General features: G+C 51.5%; 1 protein-coding gene across 1 annotated transcript in view; it reads left to right on the top strand.

The window, feature by feature from the left end:
- CUX1 (cut like homeobox 1) overlaps positions 1 to 13,462 on the top strand; it is a 437,632-nt gene that overhangs the window by 94,004 nt on the left and 330,166 nt on the right. Inside the window, exon 2 of the mRNA XM_037740392.1 lies at positions 4,427 to 4,537. Coding sequence (XP_037596320.1) covers positions 4,427 to 4,537 — 111 coding nt within the window. The remainder of the gene's footprint in view (positions 1 to 4,426; positions 4,538 to 13,462) is intronic.

Here is a 13,462-nt window from a genome sequence, read left to right as displayed (position 1 = left end):
GACCTGAGCCTTGGCCTGGCCCCCCAGTGGATGATCTGAGCCTTGGCCTGGCCCTCCAGTGGCCGACCTGAGCCTTGGCCTGGCCATCTAGTTGATGACCTGAGCCTTGGCCTTGGGCTCTGAAGTTCCTCTGAGCAAGGGCGGAGCTCCCATTAGTGACACCCACTTGTTGAGTCTGCATTTGGGGAACTCTCGGTCAGCTCAGCGCATTGACTTGAGTGAGGGATAGTTGCCGTCCAGTGAGTGCTGGGGGTGTGAGGTGGACTGGGCCACATGGCTGCCAAGGGGCCGACTGGGAGAGACTGAAACCTGACCCATGTGGGTCCTCATTGCTTCTGACGTCAGTCATCCCGTGATCTCTTGGAAAGATACGCATTTTCTGCGTTCAGGTGCCTCTCCTTGCCAGACACTTTCTCAGTAAAGTTTCTGTCTCTTTCAGCCTGGTTGGAAGTGCCAGTTTCCCATGGCCTGGGACCTGGGACTGGGGGCCCACAGGTGTTTCTAGCTGGAGAGGAGTTCTAGATAGTTCTGCATAGATGCCCTCCTCTGCCTTCCTTGGGAGAGTTCTGGCTTGGCTGGGTGGTGTTTTCTGTGACCAGCAGTGGCCACCGTCACCACCACCCCCCCCTCCTCCATACACCCTGAGACCAGCCACTGGGCAGCATATTGTGCAAGAAACAGCTGTTGTTTTGACAAAGGACATACTTGCCTCACTTCTTGCATCACCAGACCCACGAGGCCGTCAATTCCAGGCCTCTGCCCCTGCAGGTGGACAGGCAGACCCTAACGCAGAGGCTCACGTGTCCCATGTTATGCGTTACGTAAGGTATTATTCCCGTCACCATTTGTGTATGCACTCGTTCCCATTTAGCAGGATTATAAAAATTAATAGATGCTGCAGTTTTCCCAGCTAGATGATGCATGCATATGGCAAGACAGTCCAAAGATACACACTGTGGATTAAGTCGCTCACCCGACCCACCCCTCCAGAGAGCCAAGCACGGTCACAAGTTTCTTCTGTATCTCTCTGGAGATAATCACAGCCTATCGAGCATATGGATGGATATTCTTTTCAACAATGTGTTGCGGTTTGCTTTTTGGCTTGGATGTATCTGATGATCATCGTGTCCCATACAATACACCGAAAAATCCGTGAGGGGTTATGCTGACAGGGTATCACTGGGCGTGGAGGAGGTTGGGTGCAGGTTTTTTGCTCTTCATGACTTTTTAATGCCTTTCAGATGTGACGACTCTCTACGCCTTCTCACATGTGACCCGTGACTCATGGGCCGAGGTCGCTGCATTTGGGACCCCTACCTCCACCTCCCCAACATGCATTTCATTCCCTTGTTAATGTGTCACTGTAGTTGACACTTTGAGGATAGGCAGGCTTGGTAGATAATAAAACAGTATTTGGCTTATGTTTAATCGCTGTCTCCTCCCACAGCCCGAGAACGCCTTAGCGTCGTTCAGAAAGGATTTGGTGGTGCTGTTTTGTGTGTGTGTGTGTGTGTGTGTGTGTGTGTGTGTGTGTTGTTGTTGTTGTTGTTGTTGTTGTTTTTAAAAATTTTTTCTGCAAGGGACCCGGTCAAAGATTTCAAGCCTTACATCTGATCAACCTTATCTGTGGCTCAGCGTCTCCTCCTCGCTGTGCCAATCTGTTTCCGTGGTGGCGGGTGGCGGTTCGGTGTTAAATTTGGAGACCCCCGTGGGTTTCCCATGCCAACCTGCGTATGTCTGCAGGCTCGGGGAAGGGAGTGCGGCAGACCCCTGTCGAGTCCCCGACTGCCAGCAGCAAGTTACTGCAGGCACACTGGCTCTGCAGCCCCGGGATCTTGGTGGGTTCACCTTGCACCGGGGCCATCTGTTTTAGCTCCCTCCTCCCGCAGGCAGGCTCCCTAACAGATCAACCCAGGGAGGGACAGGTGGGGACCCAGGGGGACAGAGGGGCCGACAGACCCCCTGCTCATCTGGCGTCCTCCACAACATTTCCCACACTTGACCCACTACATGAGAAGCTGGGGATTGGGGCTGGGACCCCATAGTCCCCTTCGCACCTCCAGTGCCTGTTGGCTCCAAGACATCAGTAGACACCCACTGATTGGGTAACCGCCCCCAGCGCCCCTGTCCCACCAGGCTTCCATGCAGTGCGGGAAGTAGGGACCCCCCTCCGGCTGAAAGCAATCCATGTTCTTTTTGTTTTTCTCTTAAGTTTTCTGTGTCTGTGTGCGATTGGAATGAAACATCAACTCTTTTTTTTTCTTTTTTGTCATATTTCAATATTGGCTTTCTTCCCCGCCTTCTTTCGAAGGCTCCTTTTATAACTTCGGCTGCTGCTGCTTAAATATAGATGTCGAAGCCCTCCTCCCTCCAGATTGTTTATATTTTTGAAGAGCCTTCTGCTTCGCTGTGACTGCTCCTCTCTTATCTGTATCCCCCGTTCCACCACATTGGTTTTGGTTGCTCTTTTTTTTTTTTTCCCTGCCTTCCCTTAACTGGGATGTGTTTCAAATGTGGTCTATCAAAATGTTCACTGTTTCCCTTTTTTCTGCAATAGCTTTGACATCTGTTCTTGAATTCTAGCCCACGTTATTCCTTAGGACTTGTTTGCCCAAGATGTGCCTGAATGCCAGAAATACTAAGGGGAGAAGAGTGTGGCGTGCTGGTATCTTCCCCTCATTGCCTGATTTGTTGTTTTATTGGTGTGTGTATGTGTGTGTGTTTTCTTTCCTCCCCCCCTTTTTAAAGTGTCTACGACTTCTTCTCTTCTCTTCTCTTCTTTCTCATTCTCTTCTTTCTTTTTTTGAAACATCTCGCCCTGTTGCCAGGCTGAAGTGCAGTGGCACCATCTTGGCTCACTGCAACCTCCACCTCCCAGGTTCAAGCGATTCTCCTGCCTCAGCCTCCCAAATAGTTGGGATTACAGGCATGTGCCACCATGCTTGGCTCATTTTTGTGTTTTTAGTACAGACGGGGCTTCGCCATGTTGGCCAGGCTGGTCTCCAACTCCTGACCTCAGGTGATCCACCCTTCTCAGCCTCCCAAAGTGTTGGGATTACCGACGTGAGCCACTGCCCTCAGCCTGTCTGTGATTTCTACGTTGTCAGCAATAGACGCTATCATCCCATCCAGCATGGCCCACCCCGTAGTGGTACCAAGGAAGCATTTCCCAGCAGGAGCTTATAGGTTTGCTGGTTTACTTCCGCCAAGGAGGAAAGCCGGTGAGACTCCTGAGATGAGTGGCCGGGGTGGAGAAGGAGAGGCTGTCGTATGCTTCTTGGAGGCCTGGGGATAAATCTTGAGCTTTGATTTTTCTCGCTGTTCAGCCTCTGAAATGTCAGGTCCTTGCTCTGCTCGGACGCAGGGTGATGGTCCCCACCGTTGAAAAGCCAGCTGGAGCAGCCACCTTGGATCCCAGCAGAATGGGCCGCTGTGTGTCTTCAGTCGCCGAAGTGACTCGGCAGGAAAACAGGCCTTTTGGTGGCGACAGCAATGTGTCCTTGGGCTCCTGCTGTCAGCCTGGAACACCCTTCTGGGGCCATCTGCTGCAGGCTTGTTTGAAACAGATCCTCTTGGCAGCTCTTCCCAGAATTTGTGAGGCCAGGGCACAGGTTCGCTCGCGCGTCGATGATCAGTTTGTTGCGGGGAGCAGAGCCCAGAGCCCTCAGCCCCCCGGCAGGTCCCTCATGGGGGACCCACTCCTGGTGGTCCTCAGCGTTCCCACGCAAGCAATGCGATTCGAGAATAACCACCAACACCTGGCGCCTCATTTCCGAAAAGTGTACCCGATACTGGAAATAATTATTCTTGGAATTTACCTTTTAAAGGTCCCCCTTGAAAACTAATCATAGGTTAATGGCCTTGAACATGATGCTTGGCCTAGAGTGAGCTCACCGTAAATATCTGTTGAATGAACACAAACCAAGTATTACTTCCAGAGATCCCAGACCCACAGTGTTGAAGGACAGCCACACGGAATCCCGCGAGGAGGGGCTGGCTTAGCAGAAGGCCAGGAGCTCAGGAGAGTGGCTGGAAGGGACCCTTGGGAAGAATAGGTGTGGAGCAGCTTGGGGGCAGCAGGTCCTTTGGCCATTGGCCTGGTAGTTTCGCTGGAGCGAGAAAGGTGTTTCTGTGTCTTCTATTTCAGGAACAGAGTCATTTATGGCGTGCACATTGATGCACGACGCATGACGTTGAACGAGCTTGGTTTTCTCAACCACGGCACGTGGGATGGACGTGGGACGGGTGGGTTATGTTCATTTTGCCACTTTCCCGCCGCCCTCCAGCACCTCCTCTGCCGATGAGTCCACAATACCTAGAGCCACCGGGGTCTCTCCCGCAGTGTTCTGGTCAAATGCAAATAGGACCCTCCTCCGGTGCACAGCGCGATGCCAATCTCGCTTTTCCTTTTCTGTTTCCCCGACAGAGGGAACTCGATGCCACCGCAACGGTATTGGCGAACCGGCAGGATGAAAGCGAGCAGTCCAGAAAGCGGCTTATCGAACAGAGCCGAGAGTTCAAGAAGAACACTCCAGAGGTGAGACGGGTGACCATCGTGATCGCTCGGAAGGGGTCTTAGGATGCTGGTGCATATTCAGGTGATGCGCCGTGAGCGTTTCATTTTCATCAGACGAATGCGCAGCTGGTGGGCAACCCGTTTCTTTCCTCTGACGTCTTCAGCCCCATTTCCAGCAGAACGTGCATGCCACCCTGCAGGCCGTAGGGATGTGGCAGTTGATGGGTTGTCTGGAAATGTGGAAAGCAGGAGCTAATTCAAGGTGCAGATACTGGACAGGCTGGGTCTGTAAGAACACATGGGCAGGTGTGTGGGTGTCTCAGCCCCTTGAATCCGTCCCAGCCCCTGTCCTGTGTTGGTTAGCACGCCACCAAAGTCCATAAGGGATCCTGTGGGGTGGAAGGTCGTCGGGGCCTGCTTCCCCTGTGCCGGGGCAGGCGGAGTGTCTGAAGGCTGCGTGCATCTGGGCATAGCAACGCGCCTAACATTTCTTGTAAAGCAGACATTTCGCCTGCTAGGACTTTTAAATGCCTCTCTGTTTCTTGAAATACTCCGTAAAGGGCAGTAGAAATGTGCTTTTTACATGTCCTATATTTTCTCTCATGAGTGTGCATCGCGGGGACAGTGTTGACTTGCCAGGGTGGTATCTTTCTGCTTGTTTACTGGGCCTCTTGTTCCTTCCCTGCGACCCCTATTAAGGGCTTAGTAAGAAAAAAAACGGCCCAAGAGTGTTGCAGGTACACAAGCAGTTGTGGGAATGGCTTTCGGGGTGACATCTGCCAGATTGGTCCCCATGGCATGGCCTCAGACCCCAGCCTCTCCTGCATCTTCCCCTTGTATGGGAAGGGGTCACATCAGCCCACAGCTTCGTCCCAGCTTCCAGGCTTGGAGAATCTTCTCTGCAGCTCTTGGCTCCTCCATATAGGACGTAGGAACAGGCCTGGAGGCAAAGGTCCTTTCTGGGAGAGATGCCCCTCTCTTATACAGTATGGCTGGGAAATTACATGTGAATTGCATTTTAAAAAGCAGACTCATTTAAAATGTTTCAAAGGAGGCCTGCTAGTCAAGGGAGTGCTGGCGTGAATCATTATGGAAAACAAATTAATAACTTTCTGTCTTCAGAATAAATATTTTGGAAGAAAGCTTGGTAGCAGAGTGGAAAGAAGGCAGGCCTTGGCCACAGAGCCAGCTGAGGGTTCAAATCTCACACTTGCTGCTCGCCTCGGCCTGCCCCTAAATGTGGGTGTTTTGTGTTTCAGGAGACCAAAAATGTAGGTTGGAGTCACTGGTGCTTGGGGGTTGCTGCCTTCTCTGCCCATGTTGGGGATTGAGGGGCCCTATTCTCCATGTCAGCCTTGCCATGAGTAAAAACAGGAGGAAAAAGAGAGCTGGTGGCAAAATGTCCTTCTTCTGTTGTCCCCAGAAGCTTCAGAGCAGACTTTACTGGAAGCTCTAGTTGTGGGCTTTCCTGAGCGCTTTTCCTTGGCTCAGTTTCCCCAGGCCAATCCCCGCCACATCCATCTCGCAGGCTCCTCTTAGGGCCATTCCTGTAGCTAGTGGTTGTCTGCCATCCTGTACTGTCACTCCCCTTTCCTCGGTGACCACATGTCTGGAGGTTTCCACAGAGAATCTTAGAGGTTTGGCTGGGCTCACGCCTGTAATTTCAGCACTTTGGAAGGTCGAGACGGATGATCACTTGGGGTCAAGAGTTCGAGACTAGCCTGGGCAACATAACAAGACTCATCTCGTTATAAGAAGTAAAAATTAAAAAGGAAACATTTTATGAATAAAAAAAAAATCTTAGAGGTTCAAGGCCAACTCTCTGAGGCCACGGAAAACAAATATATGAGTGTAATCAGCCAGAGAATGAGATTCCTAAGAGGCCTGGATTCCAGGGTGTTCCTCAAAAGTCCCCAACTCCTGGTGACAGTGGAGGAGGAGTGTGTCCCCCTCCGGCCTCCCCATCTGTCCCTTATGCTCGGCTGATAAATTCCGGTTGTGCTGCACTGAGCCCCGTCCCTGTGTCTTGGCTTTGGGTCGAATTGCACATCGATCACTCAAAGGTACCCGGCCTTAAACTTGGCGTTTTTATCTCCTTCTGGTCCCACTAAGTAGAAGAGGCTTGGGGAGGCGGCAGCCTGGTTGTTACCTGCCACTTGGGGCATTTCTTCTCGGGACACGTTTTTAGACTCTGTCTTCCTGGAGAAGGGGTCGAACTCACCGAGAAGGGGAGGCAGAGGATGGAAGGTCACTGCCTGCTTGGCCCCGAGCCTGCCACTGCCAGCGGACATAGGGTGGTGCCCACTTCCTCGTCTTTCGCTGGAGTAAGGAGGGTCTCACTCCGGCATGCGGTCCTAGTGAGGCGAGGAGGCGGGAGCTGGGTGTAGGCTCCTGCCCTGCCGGCCTGTGCACTTTCCCATCTGAGGGCCAACCTGCATGGGGAGTCCAAGGCAAGACCCGCTTCACTTGTGCCAGCAGTCAGAGCCTCCTGCTGGAATTTTTTTTTTTTTTTGAGGCAAGAGCCTGATACCAGACTAGACAACAAAGTGAGACCCCATCTCTACAAAACATAAGAGTTTGGTCTCAGACTCCTCGCTCTGTTGTCCAACCTGGAGTGCAGTGGTGTGATCTCGGCTCACTGTGACCTCCGCCTCCCGGGTTCAAGCCATCCTCCTGCCTCAGCCTCCCAAGTAGCTGGGATTACAGGCGCATGCCACCACGCCTGGCTAATTTTTATATTTTTAGTAGAGATAGAGCTTTGCCCTGTTTGCCAGGGTGATCTCGAACTCCTGACCTCAGGTGATCCGCCTGCCTCGGCCTCCCAAAGTGCTAGGATTACAGGCGTGAGCCACCACACCCAGCCTTCCTGCTGGAAATTTTGAAGCCACATAAAGCCAGGGTGATGGTGGGAGCTGGGGGCTGTGGCTGGAGTGTGCTGGGTGTGTAGGAGGGGGGTTCCCAACAAGGGGCAGGTGTGTGTGGGGCTGTGACAGCACATGTATGTGTGTGGAAAGCTGTGACAGCATGTGTGTGGAGCCTCGGCTGAGCGCCTGGCCTGTGCCCCGAAGGAACACTGGGCCACCATTTGCTTGAGGAGCCACCATGGCCCTGACACTGGTTGCTTCCTCTGGCCGAACTGCCGGATTGATAACTAACCAAGTAACAGATTGACACCTGCCATGGAGATGACGTCGAAATGTTGCATGTCTAGAGACGAGGCTTGCTTAGAACTTTCTCCCATAGGGTAGGACAGCCTGGCTTACCAGGAGGCCGGTGTCCTCTTCCCTACAGATGCGGCTGCGATCCTCATGGCCTCATGCCTTCCAGGGCACAGTGTGGGTGGAAATGCCCACGTCCCCCTTTGTTCTGGGAAAGGAGGAAAGGTTCCCCGGTGTCTGATGAATGTCTAACATGTTCCACATGTAGGACTAGGCGGGTTTGGTGGGGAGTAAGGTTTCGTTTCCAGTCGGAGATTTCACCTTCTAGACTGGCCCTTCCCCGATATGACTGGAAAAAGCTCTAGTCCAGGAGGGAAAAGGCGGGCTCTGATGGGGAGGTGGCCGGGGAGGGGTGCTATGTGGTGGCTGACAGGTGGGAGAAGCCATAGGGACATCAGGAGGTGAGCATCAAGATGGCTGGAGCCTTGAAGGGTTTTTCTGCGGGCAGGATCCTGCTCTGTCACCTGGGCTGGAGCGCAATGGCACAATCACTGCTCACTACAGCCTCGAACTCCTGGGCTCAAGTGTTCCTTCCACCTCAGCGTCCCAAGTAGCTGGGACTACAGGCACATGTCACCGCAACGCCTGGCTAGTTTTATTTTTTATGTTTTTTTTTTAAACTTTTCTTCAAGACAGAGTCTTGTTCTGTCGCCCAGGCCAGAGTGCAGTGACGCGATCTTGGCTTACTGCAACCTCCGCCTCCCAGGTTCAAATGATTCTCCTGCCTCAGCCTCCCAAGTAGCTGGGATTACACTACACCCAGCTAATTTTTTGTATTTTTAGTAGAGACGGGGTTTCACCATGTTGCCCAGGCCGGTCTCAAACTCCTGACCTTGTGATTTGTCCTCCTCAGTCTCCCAAAGTGCTGGGATTACAGGCGTGAGCCACCGCACCTGGCCGTAGTTTCTACATTTGTAGAAACAGAGCCTTTTGCTGTTGCGCAGGCGGGCCTCAAGCAGGGTCCTCTCACTTCGGCCTCCCAAAATGCTAGGATTATAGGCACGAGCCACTGTGCCTGGCTGAAGGTTTTCTGTTTAGAGTGAAATTTTTAAAGTTTCGGTTTTATATCATTAGATTAATATATTTGTCATGATTTGATATTGTGTCTTTTTAATCCAGAAATTGTAGTTAGTTTGAAGAAGGTTGCAATTATTCTGCAGATAAAATTGTGTGAATTTTTTTTTTTGAATCTAATAAAAAGAGTCCTTTTGAAAGAAAAATGTTTTTGAGTGTTCTAACTGAACATCTGTTCCCTATTGAATTAAGAATCGATCATGGAACGCTATAGGCAGTGGAGTGTTTCTAGGGTATATTGCTTTCTATGTTTCTTTTTTTGGGAATACGGTAGCACAATCAGAGCTTACTGTGGCCTCCATGTCCTGAGCTCCGGCAAGCCTCTCCTTCCAGCCTCCAGAGTAGCTGGGACTACAGGTGCGTGCCACCACACCCTGCTAATCTTATGTTTTGTAGAGATGGGGTCTCACTTTGTTGTGTAGTCTGGTCTCAGACTCCTGGGCTCAAGCTAAATCTCCCACCTTGGCTTTTCAAAGCGCTGGGATTATAGGTGTGAGCCACTGCGCCCAGCTCTGCTTTTTGTATTTCTTACTTCAGGCGGCTTACTAGCTGTGTGGCTTGGGGCAGATACCTCCAAAAAGCCCTGTTCTGTCATCTGTAAATAATGGAGCAATAGGGCCCCGCTCCCAGGGTTGCTGTGTGCACATGTGTGTGTGTTTAACCCGTGTGCCTATATGTGAAGGGGTTACCCACAGGCCTGTCCGTAGAGTTTAGCTCATGTTCATTATCTGTATTAACCTGGGAATACTCATCTTGTAACTCACGAGATACTGTGGATTCCTGTTCCTCGGAGCTAGCTCGGGGAATTCTTTTGTTCTATGTGTGTATGTATTTTTGAGACAGAGTTTCGCTCTTGTTACACAGGTCGGAGTGCGGTGACGCAATCTCGTCTCACTGCAACCTCCACCTCCTGGGTTCAAGTGATTCTCTTGCCTCAGCCTTCTGAGTAGCTGGAATTACAGGTACCTGCCACCATGCCTGGCTAAGTCTTTGTATTTTTAGTAGAGATGGGGTTTTACCATGTTGGCCAGGCTGGTCTTGAACTCCTGACCTCAGGTAATCCACCACCTCAGCTTCCCAAAGTGCTGGAATTACAGGCTTGAACCACCATGCCCGACTTTACCTCGGGCAACTTGAAAAAAAAAAAACAACAACAAATATAGGTAGTTTCAGCTTTTCAAAAGTTGATTTGTGGCCAGGCATGGTGGCTCACGCCTGTAAGTTCAGTGCTTTTGGAGGCCGAGGCAGGAGGATCGCTTTAGACCAGGAGTTTGAGGCCATCCTGGGCAACATAGTGAGATTCCATCTCTACAAAAAAATCAAAGGATTAGCCAGGATGGTGGTGTATGCTTGTAGTCCCAGCTACTTGGGAGGCTGAGGTGGGAGGATGGCTGGAGCCCAGGAGGTTGAGGCTGCAGTGAGTTATGATCGTACTCCAGCCTGGGCAACAAAGTGAGATCCTGTCTCAAAAAAAAAAAAAAGAAAAGAAAAGAAAAGAAAAGAAAGTTGGTTTGTAATAACAATTAATCATCCTATAAATATTTATTCAGCACCTTCCATTTGCCAGGCAGTTTGGTCCTGGGAATAAAACCCTATCTCCATTCTTAAAAAAGTTTCTTATCTTTCTTAGCAAGCAAATAGAACCCGATGGTAGAGCGTGTTAAGTGCTGGAATAGAATGTCTGGAATCTCCCGACTGTAGATTTTCCCTACAGAAACACTCTTCTATCAGTGGTGATAACGTTCTCTGGATAAGCCACATATGGCTCAGTAACCCTTTCCGTAGATAAACAGTTCTGCTTTTTGAGCTTTGGTTCTTAACCTTTAAAATATCAATGAGTGTTAAGGACCTACACCCCTGAGAAACGCACGTGTTTGCAGTTTCTGGGGAGCTCCCCGACTCATGCATGCAGCCCTCGTTGAGAACACTGCTCTCTGGGTCCATAGTCCCACTTTCAGCTCACCATTCCAGGAGAACCACGTGGTCACCTCCACCCTCCTCCTCCTCCTTATGCCCTGGGGTGGAAGAGGATAGAGGAGGGAGGAGACGGAACTCTAGAGCTTCGGTGTGGGTGATGAGGAGTACCAAGGCCTGACCGCTGGGCAGGAACAGGCTGTGCCTGGCCCTGGGCTGCGCGCTGGAGAGTAGGAGATGGATGGAGGAGCAAGGCCACGGGTGTTACAAGGGGCTCCAAGGGCTGGCGGCAGGGGCGGGCACCTCTGAACTGGGCCGGCCACAGTGTGTCAGGAGGGAGTGGCAGCAGCTTCCTGGAAGCCTGGTGGTGTTAGAACCATGTGTGCAGCAGAGGCTGAAAGCCCAGGCCTTGCAAACCCCAGGAAGTATGTCTTAGCCTTTCCATTCACCGTTTGCTTTTTCCGTGGCTTTGATTATGGCCGGACTCCGATTTCCCTCGTGTGTGATTCCAGAGTGCTTCCCTGGTCCCCGGTGCCTGTGGATGGGCGAGCTTGGACGCTCCTGGAAACCAAGTTATTTCCCATCAGGGATTGCGAGGAGGATCGCTCTAGGGTTTTGTTTCTCAGCCTAGGAATTGCTTTTCCAAAGTTTGTCTTGGGGATCCCGCGGCTGCTTCTCAGCCAAGCCAGGATGTGAACCCAGGCAGTCTGGCCTCCGTGACAAGCCAAACCTCCAGAGCAAACATAGGAAAAGCTTTGTGGAACGGAGGCCCTGGAGGCGAGGTCACAGGAGGTCTGCAGAGGGTCAGCTGTAGGGACTTAGTGGACAGAGAATGGCTGGGCAGGTCGGAGTCCAGGTAACCCAGCCTGGTACCCTCCCTGGAGAAACCCGCAGCGCTCCTGTGACGTGGGCCTTGCTTCAGGGCTCTGCTATTTGCATGTGATGCTCAACTCTCCAATAAATGGTCGTCTGTGTTAGGCTTGTTTCCAGAAAGAGCACAGGGATGGTTTGGGGTTTTGTTCTGCTTCTTTTCAGTATGGGAGGAACCTTCCCTGATGGGAGGAAAGAGAGGAGGAGAACCACATTCCTGAGATGCTGTGATTTTATCTTGAAACCATCCCCGAGCCTCATCCTTGTGACGTCAGTCACCCTAGTCCTACCCCAGAACGCTTCTTGGGTGTCTGTTTGTAGGACTTTGCCTGGTTCATTTTTGTCTCCTCTAAAACAGACCCCGTTGCTATGGCTCGGCTCTCCTGGTCATTTTTGCCCTGATGTATTTTTGCATGCACATTTCTTGATCTCTGGAACGTTAATCCCAGCGATGCCTGGTCCTCGGTGCTACCCATCTGTGTCTGTGCTTTCTACTTCTGTCCTGCTCAGATGCACGTGATGTCGCGCTCATGTCTCCATCCTGACTCTTGTTGGCTGCGGGGCAGCCCTGACCGTCCAGGATGCCTGGCTCAGCACGCCTAGCTTGTGGCAGGGAGCATCCTCTCTGCTGCTCACAGAACTTCTGATCCACTCGATTTTCCTGTCCTGGGTACTAACGTCTTCCTCTGCCCCTTCTACACTGGCCTGGCACATTTCTTCGATTTCCGAGTTGCCGGGTAGCAGTTGTAAAAATTCAGAGTTGGGAGTTGTCTTGAGATAGGAATCTTTCCAAGCGCCATCGTCAAAATGGGCTAGATCTGTGGATTCCTTCCCAGCCCTGGCAGGCACGGCACACCGAGGGAAGGTGGTCCCTCCTTTTTATTCATCGGGATGCACCGTGCGCGGGGTAAGCCAGGAAGCCACGTGCCTCATGCCATCTCTGCCAAGGTGAGGAAGACAGAGGATGGGAAGACACTGCGAACTTGGATGATTCGTTTTTCACTCTCGGGGAGAGAAGGAGCTAGCAGGATGGGAGAGGGAGTGGGGGGGGTAGTAATATATAGTTGTGGCCTGGGCCCAGACGCATTTAGTCACTGCCTTGACAGCCTTTATATAGACACCACCAGCGTGACTCAGCCTGGAAAAAGAGAGTCACTTAAAAATAAAGTTGCGACTCCAGTGGACACGTGGTGCACAGGCTGCCCCGAGGTAGTCACCAGGGGGCCAGGCTCTGCATGCCCTGCAGGGCCCTGGGCGAGTCAGGTGATGAAGTGTGGGCGATCATTGTGATGCCATGCTGGAGTTGTCGTGAGGATTTAGCAAAGTCACGTATCATCCCTCATGATGTTTTTTCTTTTTCTCTTTAAAGACAGGGTCTTGCTCTGTGGCCCAGGCTGGAAAGCAGTGGCAGGATCTCAGCTCACTGCAGCCTCAACCCCCCAGCCTCAAACGATCCTCCCACCTCAGCCTCCTGATTAGCTGGGACTACAGGCATGTACCACCACGCCTGTTTAATTTTTTTTTTTTGTAGAGATGGAGGTCTACTTTGTTGCCCAGGCTGGTCTCAAGCTCCTTACAGGTGGAACCACGGCACCCAGCCCTTGGTGCTTTTAAAACACGCAGCAGCATCCAGGCGTGATCAGCGGCTCCTTCCCATGTTAGCCTTACCCACTGGAGTCTAGACTCTTCAATGTTATCAACAAATTTTGTTTTACTCCTCGTTAGAATGGAAAACCACTGCACCCAGAAGAGCGAAAACCCCAGTGCCATTTTCCTTGCATCACGTTGAACACATTGACTTGGCTTCATTGAAGACCCACAGCACTGACGTGACAAAATGGGGCTTTTTTTTTTTTTTTTTTTTTTTTTT

This window comes from Cebus imitator, unplaced genomic scaffold (assembly GCF_001604975.1).
Source record: "Cebus imitator isolate Cc_AM_T3 unplaced genomic scaffold, Cebus_imitator-1.0 Scaffold82, whole genome shotgun sequence".
Classification (NCBI taxonomy): domain Eukaryota; kingdom Metazoa; phylum Chordata; class Mammalia; order Primates; family Cebidae; genus Cebus; species Cebus imitator.
Note: the sequence above shows the minus strand (reverse complement) of the source record. Positions and strands in the feature narration are given on the sequence as shown.